This window comes from Monodelphis domestica, chromosome 1 (assembly GCF_027887165.1).
Source record: "Monodelphis domestica isolate mMonDom1 chromosome 1, mMonDom1.pri, whole genome shotgun sequence".
NCBI lineage: Eukaryota > Metazoa > Chordata > Mammalia > Didelphimorphia > Didelphidae > Monodelphis > Monodelphis domestica.
Window position 1 is genome coordinate 569546251 of NC_077227.1, and position 21473 is coordinate 569567723.

The following is a 21473-nucleotide window of genomic DNA, read 5'->3' on the forward strand; positions in this document are numbered from 1 at the left end:
GATCATTTGTTTTCAGGTCAGCAGGCATCTAAAAAAATTTGTTTGATTCTAACTAGTTATTTGTTACATTTTCCCTTGTCATTCTGTTTTTTTTTTCTCTTTAAAACCCTTACCTTCTCTCTTAGAATCAATACTGTGTATTGATTCCAAGGCAGAAGAGCAGGAAGGACTAGGCAAGTGGGATAAGTGACTTGCCCAGAAGCTAGATTTGAATCCAGGACCTTCCTTCTCCAAGCCTAGCTCTCTATCCACTGAGCCACCCAGGTGCCACTGTCACTCTTAATAGTAGTTGAACTTGGCACAGCCCTCCAAAAACGTTTTTTTTGTAGAGATCAATAAATATAGTTCAGGAACAGAAAACCGTAACCCAGGAAGAAAAAGACTACTCTTGGTGATAAAGGCACCATGTTTTATTAAATGTATATAAGAAAGCCATAAACTATATTTAAAAACAATTTCTATGTTAAAATATCAAAACATAAATGTATTACAAAGCTAGACATGTGCACTAGATCTAAAGTCTAAAGGCACTATGTAAGAGGATTAGTAGAGATCATAAAAAGGGAAATTAGGCAGCACCCCTCTTTCCCAGTGGAGACTTTGGTCCCTGTGTTCACCTCCTGGGCTGCTATAGTACTGCTCCCCCATGGCTCCCTGGCTGTGGGAGCTTTCTCCCAGGTCCACTTCCCTCTCCAAACCTTAAGGGGAAAAGAGGCAGACTATATCTGTGATTAGATGGTCCCCTAGACTGCCACTACCCCCAACCCTTTCTTTATGTCTCAAGAAAAAGAAATTGAGAATTTTGGCTCTGAAAAAATCTTCATTCCTCATGGAATCAAGTAAGACATAAAATAACCATCATCTTGATGAACATTAGTCATTTGTTTCTAATTCCAGAATGAAATGATAGACAGAAGCACACTCAGAATTTAGATTAGTCAAAGTATCTTCAGAGACAGACTTGTGTGTGTGTGTGTGTGTGCGTGTGTTTGTGTGTGTGTGTGTACAAGTCTGGAGGTGGAATGATTTTTGTTTGTGTTATTATTGTTGCTGGATTGAAAAGTTTCCCAAACTAAATACATTCAAAATTGCGCCTTTAAAATCAAACACAATAACTCAGATTTTTAAAAAAATCTATCTTTTTTTTTTTTAATCCTTACCTTCTGTCTTAAAATCAATAGTGTGTATTGTTTCCAAGGCAGAAGAGCAATAAGGACTAGGCAATAGGGGTCAAGTGACTTGCCCAGGGTCACACAGCTAGGAAGTGTTTGAGCCAGATTTGAATCTAGGACCTTCTATCTCTAAGCCTGGCTCTCAATTCACTGAGCCACTCAGCTGCCCCCAATCTATCTTTTCCTATTTTATTTAGGCTGGAAGAAAAGTGGCCACTCATAGGCCCAGATCTACCACAGATGGATTGGTGGGGAAACTTTGGCCTGCTGGTTCTGACCTAAGCTACTTTGAACCTCTCCTCCTATTTCCCACATTGGTGCCAGACTTGGTGCCGACACCTCAACAGCTTTAGCACCGCTAGAGCTCAGAATTCTCCAGCTAAAGCAGTGGTTCTCAACCTTTCGAATGCCGTGACCCCGCAATACAGTTCCTCATGTTGCGGTGACCCCAAACCAAAAAATGATTTTGGTGGCTACTTCAAAACTGTCATTTTGCTACAGTTATGATTCGGAATGCAAATACCTGACATGCATTATGTATTCTCATTGCTAAAATTGAGAGGTTGAGAACTGCTGAGCTAAAGGGATCCACCAACCTCAGCCTTCCCTAGTATCAGGGATTCGGGCAGGAGACACTCTGCCAGGTCCTCCCTCAGATGTGTTATTACTAGATACAACCCCTCCATAAAAACAAGAGTGGAGTTTTCTTTCTATAGTAATGTGAAAAAGATAGAATGGTGGGTTGTTTGGGGTTTTTCTTGCCAATGTCTAGACCACAACATTCAAATGAAAAAGCTGTTCTCGAGGCGAAGCAGTAGAATTTGGGGATGAGGCTGAGGGTTGTGAGTGGGAGGCTATGTAAAGCTGCATGAAAGCAGACTACCAAGCCCCCAATTTTCTGCATGGACAACCATCTACCAAACAGGAAAATTTCAAACAATATTGAATGGTTATGTGAAAAACAAAAAAATCATCAATAAAATATTTTTATTGAATCTTCTCATTTCTTTGGAAATAGCATTGAGAAAAAAAATCTCTTGAAAGTTTTTTCTGAGTTAATAAACTTAAAAATATGAAAATGAGCTGTAAATGCATCAAAATCACTGAGCAATTGCTAGTAATTCCTAGTAAGAAATAACTACAGGATTTTTAATGGACAATATAAGCCTTTTGAGTGAATTCTAAACAGCCTTATAGAAAAATGAAGCCAAATAATAATAATAAAAGCAGCACAAATCTTCGGCTCTTAACTCATTTCAATCCAGCATAGACTGAATATTAATCATCGCCCCCACAGAGGATGAGCAGAACCTTCCTGTAATCTCCTGATGTGTCATCCTGGAAGAAATAATGCCATAATCAGAACATTTTATCTCTTAGAAGTATTAGACAGTTCCTGACTTACATTTAAGGCTTATATATAGCTACCACCAAAACAGCCTCTCCAGTCTGCTGGCCCAGTCAATGGCCAGGGAAACTCCTCTCCCTCTTCCCTCTCTCTGATTGGGACTTCCTTTTTATTATTCCTCTTTCCTCTCATACTACTGTTCCTTGTAACCACGTCTCTTTCCTAGGTTAGGTTGTATGGTTTTAAGGGAAAAGATGAAAACAGGAGACCAATTAGGAAGCTAATTATAACAATCCATGCAGAAAGGATGGTGATTGAATGAGTGAAGAGAAGGGAACAGGCACAAGAGATGTGGAGCTAGAATTAAGACTCAGCAACCACATAGATATGAAGAATGGGGGGACAGCGAGTCAAAGAATCGAAGAATAAAGGATCATCTATTTAGAGCTGGAAAAAATCCTAATTTTGTAGATGAGAAAACAGACCTAGAAAGGCTACGTGACTTGCTTGGGGTCTCATAGACAGTATGTGACAGTCCTGGAATTTGAATCTAGTATATCTGCCACCAAAACCATTAATCTTTTCATTACAACATTACTGACAATAATAATATTAGCTCACATTTACCTAGTGTCTCCTATTTGATTTTCACAACAACCCTGGAAAGTAGGTGCTATTGTTATTCCTCATTTATAGATGAGAAACTGAAACAAAGGTTCATGGTTCACCCAGGCTCACACAGCTAGGAAGTGTCTGAGGCTGCATTTGAACCCTCTTCACTATTCCACCTTGTTGGCCTATATTGAGGGACTTTTGAGGTTGCAAAGCTGGGTAACTGGAGGAAAGTGGTGACTTTATTAAAAAAAAATAGGGAAGTTTAGAGGAAGTCCAAGTTTTAAAAGAAAAATGAAGAATTCTCTTTTGAACGTTCAGTATACAACTGAAACTTGAAACCTATCTCCCCAAATAAATATCATATGACATTGTTTCTATGAGAGATGTGTTTCAAGTCAAATAGCCAATTTCCATATCAGCCTTTGGAATATACCCTTTTATAAACTGGGGACTATGTTCCAATAATCAAATGGCCAATTTCCCTATAAGCTGTTGGAACATGCCCTGTTTATAATTTGGGAACTTCCCATACAAGGAGGATGGTTAGAGGGATGGGCCAAGAAAGATATTCACTCTAACTTGTTCTAGCCTCTTTGAAATTGTCTTTAAGAAAATGTCTTTTTCTCATTTGTGGTAGAAAGAGAACTGGATTTGGGGTCAAATCTCAGACCTGCTGCTTAATCCCTCCATGATCTTGGGCTAGTTATTTTCTTTCTCTGGATAATGGGAGATGACCAAGAAGCTATCCCTTGGCCTCAGCTATGTTGCTAAATGAAAAATGGGATACTATATAAAATTTCAATTTCCTGCTCTGTAAAATGAGGGGGTTGAATTTGATGATCTCTTAGATTCAATTCTTTATGCTGATATCATCACCTTCATTTCTCAGGATAGCCTTCCTACCTCTCTGAGTACCCACTGAGCCGTCTCTTAACATAAAGACATTTTTAAAAGGCAATTCCACAAAACTAACCAATGCAATCCACCAAATCTGACAGTATATTCAGAGTTCTACATCCATAAGAATAGAGGCAGGCACCTCTTCTCATTTTTCTTCAAGACTTTTTTTTTTTGGTCATAATTCTACAGGACCAAGTTGTGGAGTTTTTTTCCTTTCTAATTACACTGTTATAGTAAGGGGTATCCTGATAAATGTTTAATGACTGACTCTTTGGGGAAAGGGGAAATGAATGACTATACAACACACTTTTAAGCTTAAATCTGCATTTTTTTTAAACCTTTGCTTTCTGTATTAGAATCAATACTAAGTACTGGTTCCAGAAGAGCAGAAAGGGCTAGGCAAATGGGGTTAAGTGACTTGTCTAGGATCATGTAGCTAGTCATATTTGAACCCAGGATCTCCTGTTTCTAGGCCTGGCTCTCTATCCACTTAGCTATTCTTAAATCTACATTATTAACATTTTTGCCAACATTCTCTTAAGTCTAGGCAATAAAGAAATCACAATGAAAATTTAACAATTAGTTTAAAGAGCCAGTAAAAGCTGAGTCTGGCATGTTTTCTTTATTGCCATTGTGAGCATTTATACCTCAGAAATCAGCAAACTTCAAAACTAGGGCTCGATTTCTTGTTTTCTTGATTGCCTAGACTATTCTATAAGCATATCCACAATTGACAGCTTTTAAGATCCCAAAGTAGAGGTTCCAACATTGTTGTTAACAAAAACAAAATTATAAGATTGTGAGATTTTCCAAACTAGTTTATAATCCAATTTAGTATCACCTTTGGCAGCTACCGCTCTTCATTTGTCAAGGAAGTCAAGATTTTTGCTGACCAAGGCACTTTCTGAACTCTCTGAGTCTCCTCTGTTGGGATAATTAATTTATATAACTTATACTTCTTATTAAAGAATTGTCTGATAAGAAAGAAGATGAATTGGCCACCTGGTAAGGAAGAGGGATGACAGGAGGATGGGCAGAGTACTCCACGAGTCCCCTGTAGAGGTCAGGGGAAAGTAAGGAAAGAATCCATCCCACTGGATGACTCCTCTGGTGAACTCACATAGGAGGAATAGGCATACACAGATGATTTGAGATCTACATTGTTGGGAAGAGTTTCCAAATCGATGGGATTACTGTTCAGGTCATTGGAAAATTTGAGGGAGCCACTGAGTATATATATTTTGTTTACTTCAATCAGCCTCAGTTCACTTACATATTCCCATGTTTCTCTGAATTCTTCTCACCCCAAATTCCTATTCCTTATGGTGCAACAATATCCCATTACATTCAAGCATGACAATTTGTTTATACAAACTGATGAGCATCTACTTTGTTTCTCTTTTGCATCTACTTTGCTTTTTGTTACTAAAAAAGACACTGATGAATATTTTGGTGTAGATGGAACCTTTCCTTCTCTGACTTCCTTAGAATTTATGACTTATAATGGGACCTCTGTGTGAAAAAATATGTTTTATCACTTTTTAACAAAGCAAAATTCCAAACTATTTTCCAGAATAATTGGACCAATTCATGACTGCATACATTTTATTATTGTGCCTCTAATTCTCTAGCCCCCTACCACTATATCCATCTTTTGTTATCTTTGTCAACTTGATGGATGGAAGGTTAATCTTAGAGTTGAAACCCTTCATTCTTTTTTCCCTTAAAACTCTTACCTTCAGTCTTAGAATCAATAGTACCACTTCCAAGGTATGAAAGCAGTAAAGGCTAGACAACAGGGGTTATGACTTGTCCAGGATCTCCCAGCAAAGGAATATCTGAGGCCAAATCCTTCATTCTTAAAAAATCTTACTAAAAGATATTTTCTATCTGAATAAATAAGGCATGAAACCTACTTCACTGGTTGCACAGAGACATCTGCAAATTTAAGAATAAAATTCAGGTTTACTAATTTAACAAAGATATAGGTTAAAAACTCCCCATCTTGCTGCCTCTCCAAATTGCTAGTCATACCGAGAAGATTTAGAGATACCACTGGAGTCATCAGCCCCAACCTGAAGAGGAGATGCTAGCAGTAAGTAGCATTGAAATGTGGGGTTCATCTTTTAGTCCCCTTTTGCTTTTTTATATCCACAGGATCATAGGATTTGGAGCTGGAAGAGACCTTACACATCGCTGAGTTCAATATCCTCTGTTTTTCAGATGAGGAAAATGGGACCCAGTTAAGTTAAATTATTTTCTCAAGGCAGAACCTGAATTTCAACCCCTGTCTTTTGATTCCAAATCTAGTGCTTTTTCTATTCTATTCTATTCAAGTAGGTGACAAGCTGGAAAATAAGGATCCAATATGACTAAGCTATTATATATTCCTAGTTATTTTTTTGCTCCCCTTACCCCCACCTAAAAAAAGGACCCATAGCTACAACAGTCTGATTTTGTTACAAAGCATCAGCACCACCATATTGTTTCCCAATATTTTCTGTCTAGCTCACTTTCTTCTTTATTTTGGTGCAATTTAACAGTGTGCAAAAATTGACAGTAGGTAAATATGGGCCTAATTTACATCATCCCACTCTCCCCTCCTCCAAAGACACTAAATATAAATTCTACTTTGTCTTTGTACACACAACAGTCATTGTGCAGACAAGTCAAAACATCCTCAGCCTCCAGCTTCTAACCTTGCCAAGTCTTAGGAATCAGGGTGAAAGGAATGAGAAATTCCTCATAATCACTGCTTGTAGACCAAGGAGATAATCCTGTCGTACCTTGACTGTTCTGGTTTCTAGACACCATAGTTTAGGAGAATCAACAAGCATTTATTAGGCACACACTACGTTCCAGGCACTGAGCTATCCAGGGCAGCTACAGATACAAAGAATGACAAAAGACTGCTCTCAAGAAGTTCACAGTCTAATGGGAGAAACAACAAGCAAATAACTGGAGAAACAAGACGTCTATATCTGTGATAAATTAGAGATAACCCATAAGTTGGAAGAGGTTCAAAGAGGGGCTAGAGAGCACATCAAATGAGGAACAGCTGAAGAGAAAATTTAGTGGGGAACATGAAATACTCTTGAAATAACCTAAAAGGCTATCATGTCTAAGAGAACTTACACTTGATCTGCTTGACCCCAGAGGGAAGAATTAGGGCCTATAAGTACAGGCTACATGGTGTGAGGCAGTTTCCTAACAATGGGATGCCTTCCAAGGAGGTCTTCATACAGAAATATTATCAAAGAGATGCCTATATAAGTATGAGTTTAGACTAGATTTCTGAGGTCTCTTCCAACTCTTGAGCTTCTGTGATAACTTCCTCTAAACAAGGAGATAAGAAGTTGTTTCTTGGGCCCTTCATAAGCACTCAAATGAATCTGGTTAGAAACCTATCTTCCAGGGCAGCTCGTGGCTCAAGATAGAGAGCCAGACCTAGAGAAAGAAAGTCATGGCTTCAAATCTGGCCTCAGACCCTTCCTAGCTGTATGCCCATGGGCAAGTCACCCCCATTGCCTGCCCTTACCATCCTTCTTTCTGCTTTGAATCCAATACTTAGTATTGATTCTAAGATAGAAGATAAGGGTTTAGAAAAAAGAAAAAAATCCTAGACTTACCTTGATGAAAGAATATAGAGACTTTCCATAGTTTCTCTTGAAGTGTTCTCTTATGTCCAACATGTCAATCTCTGAACGGGAAACCATTATTCTGATGAGGGTATTGTCATCAGTGCCTAAGCCCTAAGAGAGACAAGGGCAACAACATTCAAAACCACAACCAAACCAGAAATGATGCTTGTAAAGGATGCACACTGGAATAACGAGAACCCCAAACTTCTTCATTAATCCAGGCCTATGCGATACTCCATGTTTTATATGACAACATATGTATTTTATTTGTGTGAGGGTAATAACAACCATTCCAGATTCTCCCCAAAGCAGCAGCTCTTGGGTAGTCATAGAGCACAGGTTCAGGCACACTTCCTGGACTCAAGTTTCCCTCCCAGGCCACTTACTAGCTTTGGGACCTGAACAAGCGAGGCCCCTTTCCTTGGGTTTTTCATTTTGGCAATGTTTACGCCACCTGGATCACAGGAGTGTCGGGAGGGTATGACAAATGATGGATGTCAAGTGATTTACAAAGGGCAAAGGTCTTTATTAGTGCCAAATATTAAGTTAAAATGATACCTGAACTTCTACATCCCTCCTCTGCCTTCAATGCAACCTTCAATCATTCCAACCTAGCTTGCTTTCTGAGGCCACCCTTTCAAGTCTGGCCTCCATTTCCTCTCTTCAAAATCTAAACCCTTTGTCAACAAATTCAACTTTACATTGCCCTCCGATGTGGAATTCCATGCCCCACTGTCCTCTCAAAATGCATCCCTTCCCAGGACTCATCTTGAGTCAATCCCATCATCTTTTCCTGTTTGTATGAAGCTGGACTGAGCTGGAAGAAGGCACACAACCATCTGGGTCAACTACAAATTTGTGACCCTCTCTCACGGTCATCCATCAGTCCTTTTACTCTTCCCTAGCTCTTTTCTAAACCCTTTTTCTTCTCAAACCACCTACAGCACTTCCCTTTCAGCAGAGGGCATCACAATCCTTCAATGAAGTATGTATGTTTCATTGAAAAAAATGAGAGCTAACTCTCTGTCTTCCTCATCACAGCTTCAATCCCCATCTTCTCCTCCTCTGCTCTAAGCTCACAAGAACAGAGAGACCCTTTTTGCAATGCCAAACCTCTACTTGGGCCCTTGAATTCATCCTCTCCTGTCTTTTCTGCATGTTTCCCCCTTCAATCGTCCCTTCTTTCTTTAAATTCCAACTTCCTGTTACCTACTGGTTCCTTTTCCTAGAGTTGTCAAATACCCAAATGTCAAAAAAAAAAAGCCTTCATTTGGCCCTACTATCTCTTCAAACCACCCTCGTACAGGTCTCTTCCTTTTCATAGCCAAACTCCTTGAGGGGAAAAAAAAAAAGCTAGCTAGTCATTGTTGCTCTTTATTTCCCACCCACTCACTTCTCAGCTCTTATAATCTGGCATCAATCCTGCCACTGGACAGAAACTTTATTTTTGCAAGTGCATCCATTTTAAGTCCAAGGATCCCCTCTCATTCTTTACTGCTCTTTATGTGTCTGGGGTGTTTGGTAGCATTAACTCCCTGCTCCTGGATACTCTCGCCTCCTTAGGTTTCCTGTCATGGTGATCTTTCTTGGTGTCCTTCACTGGTCCAGCATCTAGGTCCTGCCTCTATTAGGATATAGACCAGGATCCTGTCCTAAGCCCTCTTCCTTTCTCTTTTTACACATTCTCTTTTGGTAGTCTTATCAGCTACCATAGATTCGATTACTGTAGATGAGGAAATTGAGGATCAGGATCTCAAATCCACCGAAGGGTCAACTGACATCTTTCAGGAAGTCATTCAAAATTCTCTCCATTATTGGATATCCTCTACCCCTAACGCTGTAATTAAAAGTATATACACTTTTTGTATTTGTATGTGCATGTGTTTTAAGTTCCTGGCAAAAAGAAAGTTCTTTGAGGGCAGCATCTATATCATTTTTGTCTTTGTATCTCCAAGTGTCTAGCATAGCACCTGATACACAGAAGGTTCATAATAAGTATCTGTTGACTGATTCATTACCTTCATTGATTTGTAGAGCCTTTCAGCAAAATATGCAGATTTATTCCTCAGGCATTTTACTGTGAAAGAAAAAAAGGCAGTAGAAAAAGATTAGAATTCAGAAAAACCTGGAAAGAGTTACATGAACTGATGCAAAATTAATTGAGCAGAACCATAACAACATTGTACACAGTAACAGTAATTTTTTTGAAAACCAACTGTGAATGACCTTGTTATTCTCAGCAATACAATGAACTAAGACAATCCCACTCATGATGAAAAATGCCATCTGCTTCCAGAGAAAGAACTGATAGTCTGAATGCAGACCAAATGCAGATCAGAACATACTATATTTCTCTCTCTTCCTCCTTCTCTTTATGTCTTCTACTAAATGATTACTATAGAAAAATGTTTTATATGAATGTTCATGTAAAATCTATATCAGATTGCTTTCTCTCTTGGGGAAGTAGGAGAGAAGAGGGATTGCGGAAGGTAAAAAGAAAAGAGAGAATATGGAAAAATTGCTTTTACATATAATTGTGAAAAATGAAATATTTTTTAGAAGAGATTATGGATAAAATAGTAAAAATAGCATTAGTCATAATAACTGACATTTATATAGCACTTTAAATTTTGTGAAGTTTTAAAAAGGTTCCCTAGGACAAGCTAATAAGCAGCACCTTTTGACCCCCTTAAAAGAGAAACTTTATCCTTATTACAATGTTCCTTGGGGATGAATAGATCAGTGGGACAGGTCATGTTTAAAGTACTTGTCAGGAAGAAGTCACCCTCCTGGTGAAAAAGTTGTAGGTTACAGGACTGGAATGAGGAATCTGTTGTTAGTGTAACAATTAAATTTAGGTTTTGACTCAATATGAGAGTTATAAAAGTAGTCGTCGTTTATAAAATATTAACCCCTAAGTCAAAATGACTGTTAACAGCTTTTATTTACAACAAGGTAGAGATATTGAAAGTGGAAAATGTAGAAAGGTGACAAAGCCATTGTGAGTGTATTTGTTTACTTTATGTAACTACACTTTTTTGTTATGGGAGGAGTCACAGGACATTTTTTTAACCAAAAATTATTTTTAAAAATAACAATCATTTAAAAAATGTCCAGATGAGAAAAATCCCCCTCAGTTAATCTCGTTAATTAGTAAGTGGTACAGTGGAAAGAATATGGCTTTAGAGCCAGAGAACCTAGTTTCAAATCCTGCCTGTCCTGTTTACTGCCTTTATGACTTAAAGTAAATCACTTAACACCTTCCTAGGCTTCATTTTCCCCATCTATAAAACTATTAGGTTAAAATAGATGACCTCCAAGATCCCTTTCCATTCTGGATTTAGAATCCTTGACCAAAAAAAAGGGCCATAAAAGCCAATAAAAAACAGAGGTGAATATAGTTTCAAAATGACTGGTTATGAGCTCCAAGATTCTCTCATATCCTTTCTGACCTATTGAAGAAGGTGCAGTCAGAAATCAAGTTAACAGATAGTGATTTTAAGTGAGGTCATACTTAAAGAAATAATCAGAGGCTAAACCGATCTCCTTGTATAAAATTTGGATGGGAACCAATGATGGTTTAAACAACCTATGAAGAAAGAAATATCTGTTCCCATACCATAAAAATCTACTAGCATTATGGAAAAAAAAAAACACATGAAAATATCAGTCTTTTTTTCCCCTTTAGGGTTATCAAAAGGAATAGATCCTTACCTATTGCCAGTAAAGCATCTTCAAAGCTGCCTGATGTCTCAGATTTAATGCTCTGCTCAATGTCCTTCTTGGAAATCCTCCTATATTCATCAAACACTAGAACCAGAAACAAAAACCATAAATAATATTAATAATAATTATGTAGAATGAGACACATCTCTATACTTGGCCAATGTGGAGATTTATTTTGTTTGATTGGTAAATTATGAAAGATTTAATTTTTTTTTCTTTTTTCCCCAGGAAGGGGTAATCTGGAAGGGGGGAAAATAAATGTTTGATCATTGGGAAAAAATAAGTTACATTTTTAAAATAGCACCAATAAAAACATGAGGATATGTAACTTCTAAACAGGAAATCTATATTAGTAAACCTGTCCCTTTTGAAGAAGGAAACATTTTGTCATTAAGTAGGTGTTTGATTTGCTGGCTCATTGCTTCCTTGGGCAGGTCAATGTGTGTTTGTGCGCATGTTTGAATTCTTGGCATAGGCATTAACTTCTAGCCTCAGTTTTTTTTCTCTTAACAAGTCAAAATTGAAGCCATTCAGTTCTTTCATTAATTACTTTTTCAATAAGGACTGGCTCTTCTTTTCAACTCTTTGTAATAGACCAAGACATAATTAGATTTTTCTCAATTATTTGCCAAGTGTACCCAGCTGTCACTAGGGTGTTCCTACTAGTGCTTCCATCCTCCCTCTGAATCTAACCACATCAAGAATTTGGAAACAAATGGTGGTGTTAGACTTTCCAAATGCTTCTCACAGCATCTGCTTCCCAGTCCTCAAACCCAGACGTTTTCTGACTCACCAATCCCCAAGCTTATGAGGCCTGCCCCAGTTTCCAACATATTCCCTTTAAGGGCCTTCCTGGAACATCACCACCAGGGGGAGATTTATGCTATGGAAAAATTGAACTAGGAGCAAATGAGAACCCATGAACTCCAAGTAGATAAGCAGATAAACCCATAAATATTTGTTTGCGGCAGTTATTATCTGTGGGAAGCATCCAAGTATGTGGTATAATTTGAAACTACAAAATGGATAGCTTCTACTCAATTTTTTAGTTTGTGTATGTGTATAGTTTACCAAACTTGTTAATGTTTCCCCTAAGCTACATAAAATACATAATTAGAAGACCATAGAGTTGTGCTTCTAAAGTTTGTCACAGGCTAATGTCTTATATGACTTAAGTGAAAAATAAAATACATTTCTTTTGCCTCTCAAAATTGGAAAACAGTGATTAGAGTCATTCTTTTGTGATCACATAGCACTTTTCCTACAAAGAAATCAAAGACACACTGCCAAAATCAAACAAGAATCTGTACTAGTCAGTTGGATGAGAGATTTAGAAATACACGTTAAAAAATTTACAATTACTCACCTGTTAATTTCATCGCTATATCCCCTAAAGAAGTTCCTTCTGTTACTTTAAACAAGTACTAGTCAAGAATAAATATGCTATAGGGTAGCTCAGTGGACTGAGAGCTACATCTGGAGAAGTCCTGGGGTCAAATTCTGGATACCTGTGTGACTCTGGGCAAGTCACTTAACCCCCACTGCCTATCCCTTACCACTCTTTTGCTACTATTGATTCTAAGATGGAAGATAAGAATTTTTTTAAAAATAGTAATAAATATTTTTAATTTAAAAAATAAAAAAGAATAAGCATGCTAGCATTTATATTTTCCTTCCTATATATTAAATAACACTTTAAAAAATAACTAAAGTAGAATACTAAGTCTTGAGATTTCTGATACGAAGTAGAGACTTGACTATAAAGGTTGTTTCCTATAAACACACATACTAAAGAAGCTCTGAGTGAGTATATTATTCATGCTGCTAACGATGAATAATAAATGTCATTATTCTGATTGATTTCTTGCTATACATAACACATGGTAGAAAGTGCTACCAAGTCTTCAGAGCACACTTGTCCCAACAACCCTGTGCCGAGGAGTGCCAAGGAGGAAGGTGGCATACCGGTGTGGTCCCCTAGCTAGTCAATGCTAGACACTGGATTTCTGATTCTAGGTCTATTTTAATTTCCATGCTGTATTCTCTACCGTTCTTGCTTTATGATTTCATTAGTACAGGTCCTGCCTCTAAAGCAGATGACAACCTCTCAATAACTCAAAGGATAATTTTTGAGACCAGCTATAGCCAAAGAATTCAGCATCTTGTGACCAACCTGATAATGAGTTTCTCCAGACAGAGCAAGGCTAATGTTCACATAACATACATCCAGTCCATCACTAAACCCCCAAGGAGAAGTTTTGGTAAGGTCTGCTAGATTTTGTACTCTAATGGCATAGCTTTTGAGTCACCTCTGCATTGCATTGGATTTGAAGATAATGACTACAAATTCTGAAAGAAATTAGGGGCAGCTAGGTAGCGGAGTGAAAGAGTACCAGGCCTGGAGCAAGGAAGACTTGAGTTCAAATCTGACCTCAGATACTTCCTAGCTGTGCGATCCTGGGCAAGTCATTTAATTTCAACTGCCTAGCCCTTGTCATTCTTCTGTCTTAGAATTGATATTAAGACAGAAGGAAAGGGTTAAAAAGAAATCTGAAAGAAACTCTGGAGGCACATGGTCTAACCCCGTCATATTACAGATAAGGAAACTGAGGCCTAGGGAGATTAAGTGAATTGCCCAAGGTCATATAGGTAGTACAGGAGATGCAGAACTAAGATTTGAACCCAGTTTATCAGACTCCAAGTGTGATATTCCTTCTTCTGCACCTTGGTATAGTATTCATATAGTAACATTCATTCTAAAGTTTCCATGTACTAAATGAGAAACTATCCAGTAAGATTTCATTATAATACTATTGTCTATGCTGAATAAAGTAGGAAAAAAATTGTAATACATGTGAAAATAAATTCATTTTTCAGAGTAGTTATATGGAAAAGGTAGTCAAAAACTATTTAAAAATGTCTATTCTCACTAATAATCAAAGAATTAAAACAACTTTAGCATGCTACTTCACCCATTTGTCTGATAAAAAAATAAAAATAATAAAACTCAATGATGGCAGGGTTTTGAAGAAATAAGCAGGCTCATTCCATGATGGTAGATTTGTAAACTTGTGGAATCCCTTTGGAGAAAAATCTGCAGTATAATGTGAATGTTAATAAAAAGAATCATATTCTTTGACTCAATAATTCTATCATTAGGAATATAGCTTAAAAGATTTATCAAAAAGAATTTTTAAAGAATTTCTTTGCAGGGGCAGCTGGGTGGCTCAGTGGATTGAGAGCCAGGCCTAGAGACAGGAGGTCCTAGGTTCAAATCCAGCCTCAGACATGTCCTAACTGTATGACCCTGGGCAAATTCCTTAACCCTCATTGCCTAGCCCTTACCGCTCCCTTGTGATTCTAAGTAGTGATTCTAAGGCAGAAGGTAAGGCTTTAAAAAAAAAAAGAAATTTTTCTGATCAAAGATTTTCTTAGTACCTTTATTTGTTTCCACATAAAAAGAAAGAAAAGAAAGTACCCTGCATGTTCAACAACAAAGGAATGGCTAAGTAAATTATGCTGCATCAATGCTATACTTTAATGTCAATAAAACCAACAACTGTTGGGAGTATAGAGAAATCTAGAAAAGTCTTTATGAAATAACGTAAAATAAAACCATGCCACTGCCAGAAACATAGAGTATATAGCGACTACAATCATACAAGAAGAGGGGAATGAGAATGAACAAAGAATCCTGATGGAGTCTTGGGAGTGACTAAAGTGCTATGGCACTGTAGATGTTAAAATTAATATAAATGTAAATAGTCACTAAGTAAGTCTAATTATTTGTTGATGCTTAGGATCAGATCTTTAATAATTAATTAAACAATAAATAAAATAATAAATAATAATTCATTAAATTAATTAGTTAAAAATAGGGAGCCAAGAGCTTTACCATGAAGTAGGTGATTTCTGTTCCGAGAACAGAGAATGGACAGGAATTTCACCTCGTCTGTCCCCCATTTCTGCTCGCCAGCCTCATACAGGTCCTGGTGGGAGTTAAAACATATGAAAGGGTAAGATTCTTCTAGCTCTAAGATCCTGGGGCTACTTGATATATTTTCTTGAGTCCAAATGTAGGTGAGCTCATTGGAAGCCCTGCACCTGGCACACAGGAGTTGTTTATGGCCTATAGTATACAATATAAATTCTACTATTTAAATTTTAAAATTCTTCATCAATTAGCCTCAATTTCACTGTTTATTTTTTTTTACTCTTATCTTTTATTAGACAGAAGAGCAGTGAGGGCCAGGCAATGGAGCTTAAGTGACTTGCCCAGGATCACATAGCTAGGAAGTGTCTGAGTCTAGCATGGAACCCAGGTCCTCCTAACTCAAGGCTTGGTGCTTCATTCACTGGGCCCCCCAAGCTGCCCTTCAATTTTACTTTTTTAGCCCCATAGGACTGCCTCTGCCTTCTCTCTGGTTGTTATGCATTGTACTCTACCTCCCACCTCACTACTGGTTATTCCACATGCCTGAAATGTACTTTCTTCTCACTCTGGCCTCCAATTAATTAATTAATTAATTAAGAATACTTTCCCATGGTTACATGACCTGCCCCCCACCTCTTCCTTCTCCCCTCCTGGAGATGACAAGCAGTTCCACCAAGTTATATATGTATCATTGTTCAAAACCTATTTCCATATTATTCATATTTGCAGTAGAGTGACCTTTTAACATCAAAACCCCAATCACATCCCCATCAAACCACATGATCGATCATATGTTTTTCTTCTGCATTTCTGCTCCCACAGTTCTTTCTCTGTGAATAGTGTTCTTTCTCCTAGGTCCCTCAGGATTGTCCTGGATCATTACATTGCTTATCCAGCTTCTCTTTTAGTTGAAAACTTATCAATTAAAGAATACATTTGTTCACTGCCTCTCAAAAGTAGCAGGTAGGAATATGAGCTGCCTTGAATTAACAAAAATTCAAATTTGAATTTGAGGAATTTTTTTAATCTGGGAAAGGAAAAGCTGCAGTAGCACCCACTCTGTGCCAGACACTGGGCTGAGTACTTAATAAATATCTCACTTGATCCTTAAAACAACCTTAGGAAATGGGTGCTGTGAGTTACCATTTCATAGTTGAGAGGCAAACTTGTCTAGTTACCCAGCTAATAAGTGAAGCCAGCTTTGAACCTGAAGCTCACCTCTTCCTGACTCCAGGCCCAGGGCTAGCAATATCCCAATGCTACTCACTGCTAATCAGTGGCTTAACTATCTTGTCTTTCCTCCCTGTTTTTGGTCTGAAGGCAACTTCTCACATCACAGCTTCTCCCTGAAGCACCCATCACTCAATCAACTAATCAATAAGCATTTATTTAGACTTTAGTATGTGCCAGGCACTGGGATAAACACTAGGCAAAATCTGCCTAAGTCTATTTCTGAAGAAGTAAAATAGAAGCAAACACATTATTCATGCCAATTAACAGGTACAAGTCCAGAGAAAAAGGAGAGAACTACCTACCTTGGCATCCTGTCTCACGAGTTCATCATTTAGGTGATTTCCTTCATCTCTTCCAGCCTAAAAACAAACAAAACAACTATTATCAGAGAAATGGATTTTCATGAAAGCTTGCAAAACTGATTATCTTATCTTTTCTCTTGGATTCCCAACGTCATTTATCATAGTACTAAAAGTTAGAAGGGACATTAGAAATCATCCAACCTAATCCCTTCTCTTTAGAGATGTGGAAACCAAGGCCTCCAGTGTGAAGTAAGTTATCCACAGATTTGATAAGTATTTGTGAAATAGATGTCATATATAAAGCAGTATATGGATAAGGATTTTTTATTGATTGGTTATTTTATATTTTAAAAGATTTTTTATCTTTATTTTATTCTTTGATAAGTATGAAATGGATACCATGTATAAAGCAGGACATGGATAAGTATTTTTAATTAATTTTATATTCTTTTAAAAATTATCTTTATTTTATACATGAATGAGTACTTATTAAAGAGATATTGTGTATAAAGCACTCATGGGGATTTCGTTTTATGCATAAGTCATAGTCCTTCATTAAAGGATCTGACAATTTACATGGACCATAGTCCTTGACTTCAAGAATCTGGTCATCTACTAGGGGAGATGACCCACGAGAAGATAATTAGTTACCCAAGTAAGTAAGACATATTAAATGGGTAACATGAAAAGTTTAGAGAAGGAAGGTGAATTTCAAAGATCATGGGCTCAGGGATAAAGAGCTTGAAGGACTCTCAAAAGCTATCCAGTCCAAATTCCTTCCTTTACAGATGAGAAAACTGAGGCCAAGAAGGTAAATTCAGAGTCAGAGGACCCAGACTAAAATCCCAGCTCTGCTCCTGACTGTTCTATTGCCTTAGATAGTTACTTCCGTTATCTGGGCTTCAGGTTCTTCAACTGTAAAATGAGGGAGACTGAACTACATGTCTTCTAAAATGGTTGTTAGCTCTAGAATGGCAATCCTTTGAACAAAGAGAGATTTCAGCTGGGTCTTGAAGGGTGCACTGAAGAGGAGAGCATTTGAAGTTAGGGAAACTGTATGAACAAAAGGGCAATTGGAAACATGCAAACCATGATCACACACTAAGCACACTAGTTCACAGATGGAGGTAAAAGGAGATAAAGACAGAAAGACAAGTTATGGTTCAATTTTGAAGGTCCTTGAATGTTAGACCAAGAAGTTTAAACTCTGAAGGCGACAGGGAATATGTCAGAGGCTTTTAAGTGGGGAAATGACCGGAAAGAATGAATTTTAGAAAGATTAACCAGTATGTAGGATGGGCTAAGGTGAACATGAACTAGAAGCAGGCCAACAGTAGGCTTCTGAAATAGATAATGGACACCAGAAATGGAGAAAAGACGGATGGGAAAGATATTTTTGAAAAAATAATGACAAGAACTTGCTCATGGTTGGGCAAAAGAAAAAGAGGAGTTGGGGAAGATACCGTAGTTTCCAATTTGGATGATGGGAAGAATGGTGGCATTAAAAGCAGAGACAGGGAGATCAAAGAACTGCTTAAGGTCAGTCTCAGTTTGAGTTGCTGGTGAAACATTGAGCTCCAGCAGGCAGTTACCAATACAGGTCTAGGAATACAGAGGGAAGTCATAGCTAAATATACTACTGTGAGAGTCACCCATATCAGAGGCGATGGTTAAAACTAAGAGAACAGACGACACAACTTTGAGTTTGTAGAAAGAAGAGCTATGGGTTGACCTGTGATTAAATTGTATCTGTTAAGATTGTGTCTCCTTATCTTACCCATGCTGGAAACTGCTCTCACCCACTTGGGTTTCTCCTGAATTCCTATGGCTCTTTAAAAAAATTCTCTATCAAAGACAATAGGTTGTATTGAAGTCTTTTTCTTTTTTTTTTTAATCTTCATTGGGGTTTTAAAATTTTTATTTAATTGGGGGCAGCTGGGTGGCTCAGTGGATTGAGAGCCAGGCCTAGAGATGGGAGGTCCTAGGTTCAAATCTGGCCTCAGACACTTCCCAGCTGTGTGACCCTGGGCAAGTCACTTGACCCCCATTGCCTAGCCCTTACCACTCTTCTGCCTTGGAGCCAATACACAGTATTGACTCCAAGACAGAAGGTAAGGGTTTTTTAAAAAATCATTTAATTGATTAATTAAGAGAATTTTTCCATGGTTACATAATTCATGTTCTTTCCCTCTCCTCCTACCCCCCTCCCCCGTAGCCAATGAACAATTCCACTGGGTTTTACATGTGTCATTGATCAAGATCTATTTCCATATTATTGATATTTGCACTAGAGTGATCATTTAGAGTCTACATCTCCAATCACATCCCCATCGACATATGTGATCAAGCAGTTGTTTTTCTTCTGCGTTTCTACTCCCACAGTTCTTCCTCTGAATGTGGATAGTGTTCTTTCTCATAAGTCCCTCAGAATTGTCCTGGATCATTGCATTGCTGCTAGAGAAGTACATTATGTTCAATTGTGCCACAGTGTATCAGTTTCTGGGCACAATGTTCTCCTGGTTCTGCTCCTTTCCCTCTACATCACTTCCTGGAGGTCATTCCAGTTCATTATTCCTTTTAGCACAATAGTATTCCATCACCAACATATACCACAATTTGTTCAGTCATTCCCCAATTGAAGGGCATCCCCTCGTTTTTTAAATTTTTGCCACCACAAAAAAAACTTCTCAATTTCTTTAGTGCAGAGACCAGATAATCTCTAAGTTTCTCTTCCATGTCTATGGCAACATTCTAGGCTTCTGCAAATACCAAGAAGTTCCTCCAACAAACAGGAGAGTTTAACTTCATAGCTCTGTGAGGTGAATAGGTCAAGAATAATTCTCATTTTACAGATGAGAAAATGGAGGTACAGGAAGTTCTTGGGTCACATAGCTAAGTAACAGAAAAACCAAGACAAACCAAGCTCTCTCCAATAGATTCTGCCATGAATGACTTCTTTATTAAACAGAGAGCTAGGAGGCCAATGAAGGGTTTGAGTTTATCATCTACAGATACATCTACCTCTTCAAATTAATTCACTAGATTCAATTCATAAAGAAGCCAAGATTTATTCCATATAGGCACTTCCTTCTCTGACCCCTACAGGCAGCCCTTTATAAGATCAGATGATTTAGAGTTTGAAAGACTCTTAAAGGTCATCCACTCTTACCCTCTCCTTTTATAGAGGAGAGAAATGAGGCCCCCAGAGGTGAAAGAATGAACAGGGATGATGCAGGCAATGAGGAACAGCTCCTTGGACTCCCAAGTGTGGGTCTTGGCCCCGGACTCTGTCAGCTCCTGATCTGGGGAGCAGCTAGGATACTAGGAGTTGGTCAGGCTGGTCTTTGGAGGAAAACATCCAAAGACAAACACAGCCAATAATCAAAGGCTCACCGCCTTGTTAGTTAGCTCTGCCTACCACTTTCAATGCCTCCTATCACCTCTGGAAATTTAATTCCACAAGTATTTATTAAATGCCTGCAATGTGATAAGGAAAATGTCAGCTTCTGAGGCCATAAAGACAAAAATGAAAATAATTCCCATCCTCAGGGAGCTTAAGTGCTATGAGAGAATACAAAGTCATCTCCATGGCACGGTTAGTCATCAGGAGAACTTTTAAGAAGAGTTAATAATATTTCACCAAATACTTGGTTTACTCATTTGGGAAGAATATAGATTTGTAATAAAATAATGCTTAAAAAAACTTAAATTCTGCCTTGGAATTAATACTTGATTCCAAGGCAGAAGAGTAGTAAGGGCTAGGCAATGGGGGTTTAAGTGACTTGGCCAAGATCATGCAACTAGATGGTGTCTGAAGTTAGATTTTAACTGTGGACCTTCCATCTCTAGGTCTGGCTATCCATCCACTAAGCCACCTACCTGCCCCTTGTAAGAATATTTTTAAAGAAAAGTATCCCTTCCAATCAAAACTGCATCCCTTTCCTCTAAGGTGATTTACTAATTTATAGAGAATCAAGTCAAATTTATAATAATATAAGCCATTCCTCAATTGACAAATGGTCAAAGGAAATGAACAAACAGTTTTCAGATGAAGAAATCAAAGTCGTCAATAATCATGTGAAAAAATGTTTTAAATTCCTCTTGATTAGAGAAATGCAAATCAAAACAACTCTGAGGTACCCCCTCACACCTAGCAGATTGGCCAATATGACCGCAAAGGAAAGTGATAAATGTTGAAGGGGATGTGGCAAAACTGGGATACTAATGCATTGTTGGTGGAATTGTGAACCAATCCAACCATTCTGGAGGGCAATTTGGAACTATACCCAAAAGGCTATAAAACTGTGCCTATCCTATGATCCAGCAAAATCATTCCTGCACCTGTATCCCAAAAAGATAATAATAAAAGGGAAAGGACTTGCTTGTACAAAAATATTTATAGCAGTTCTTATTTGTGGTGGCAAAAGATTGGAAATTGAGGAGATGTCCATGCATTGGGGAGTGGCTAAACAAATTGTGGTACATGTTGGTGATGGAATACTACTGTGCTCTAAGGAACAAGAAACAAGATGATTTTAGAAAAAGCTGGAAAGACCTACAGGAACTGATGCAGAGTAAAATAAACAGAACTGGGAGAACATT

General features: G+C 37.9%; 1 protein-coding gene across 4 annotated transcripts in view; it reads right to left on the reverse strand.

Moving 5' to 3' along the window:
- Window positions 1–388: 388 nt before the first annotated feature.
- The window catches only part of ANXA4 (annexin A4), a 64251-nt gene continuing 43166 nt past the window's right edge, over window positions 389–21473 (reverse strand). For all 4 annotated transcript variants that reach the window (XM_007476253.3, XM_056813431.1, XM_007476254.3 and 1 more), the window contains exons 8-13: window positions 16872–16928; window positions 15298–15391; window positions 11391–11486; window positions 9695–9753; window positions 7665–7787; window positions 389–2510 (exon numbers count right to left, since the gene is read on the reverse strand). In XM_007476253.3, the coding sequence (XP_007476315.1) occupies window positions 2451–2510; window positions 7665–7787; window positions 9695–9753; window positions 11391–11486; window positions 15298–15391; window positions 16872–16928 (489 nt within the window). In that variant the 3' untranslated portion in view covers window positions 389–2450. The remainder of the gene's footprint in view (window positions 2511–7664; window positions 7788–9694; window positions 9754–11390; window positions 11487–15297; window positions 15392–16871; window positions 16929–21473) is intronic.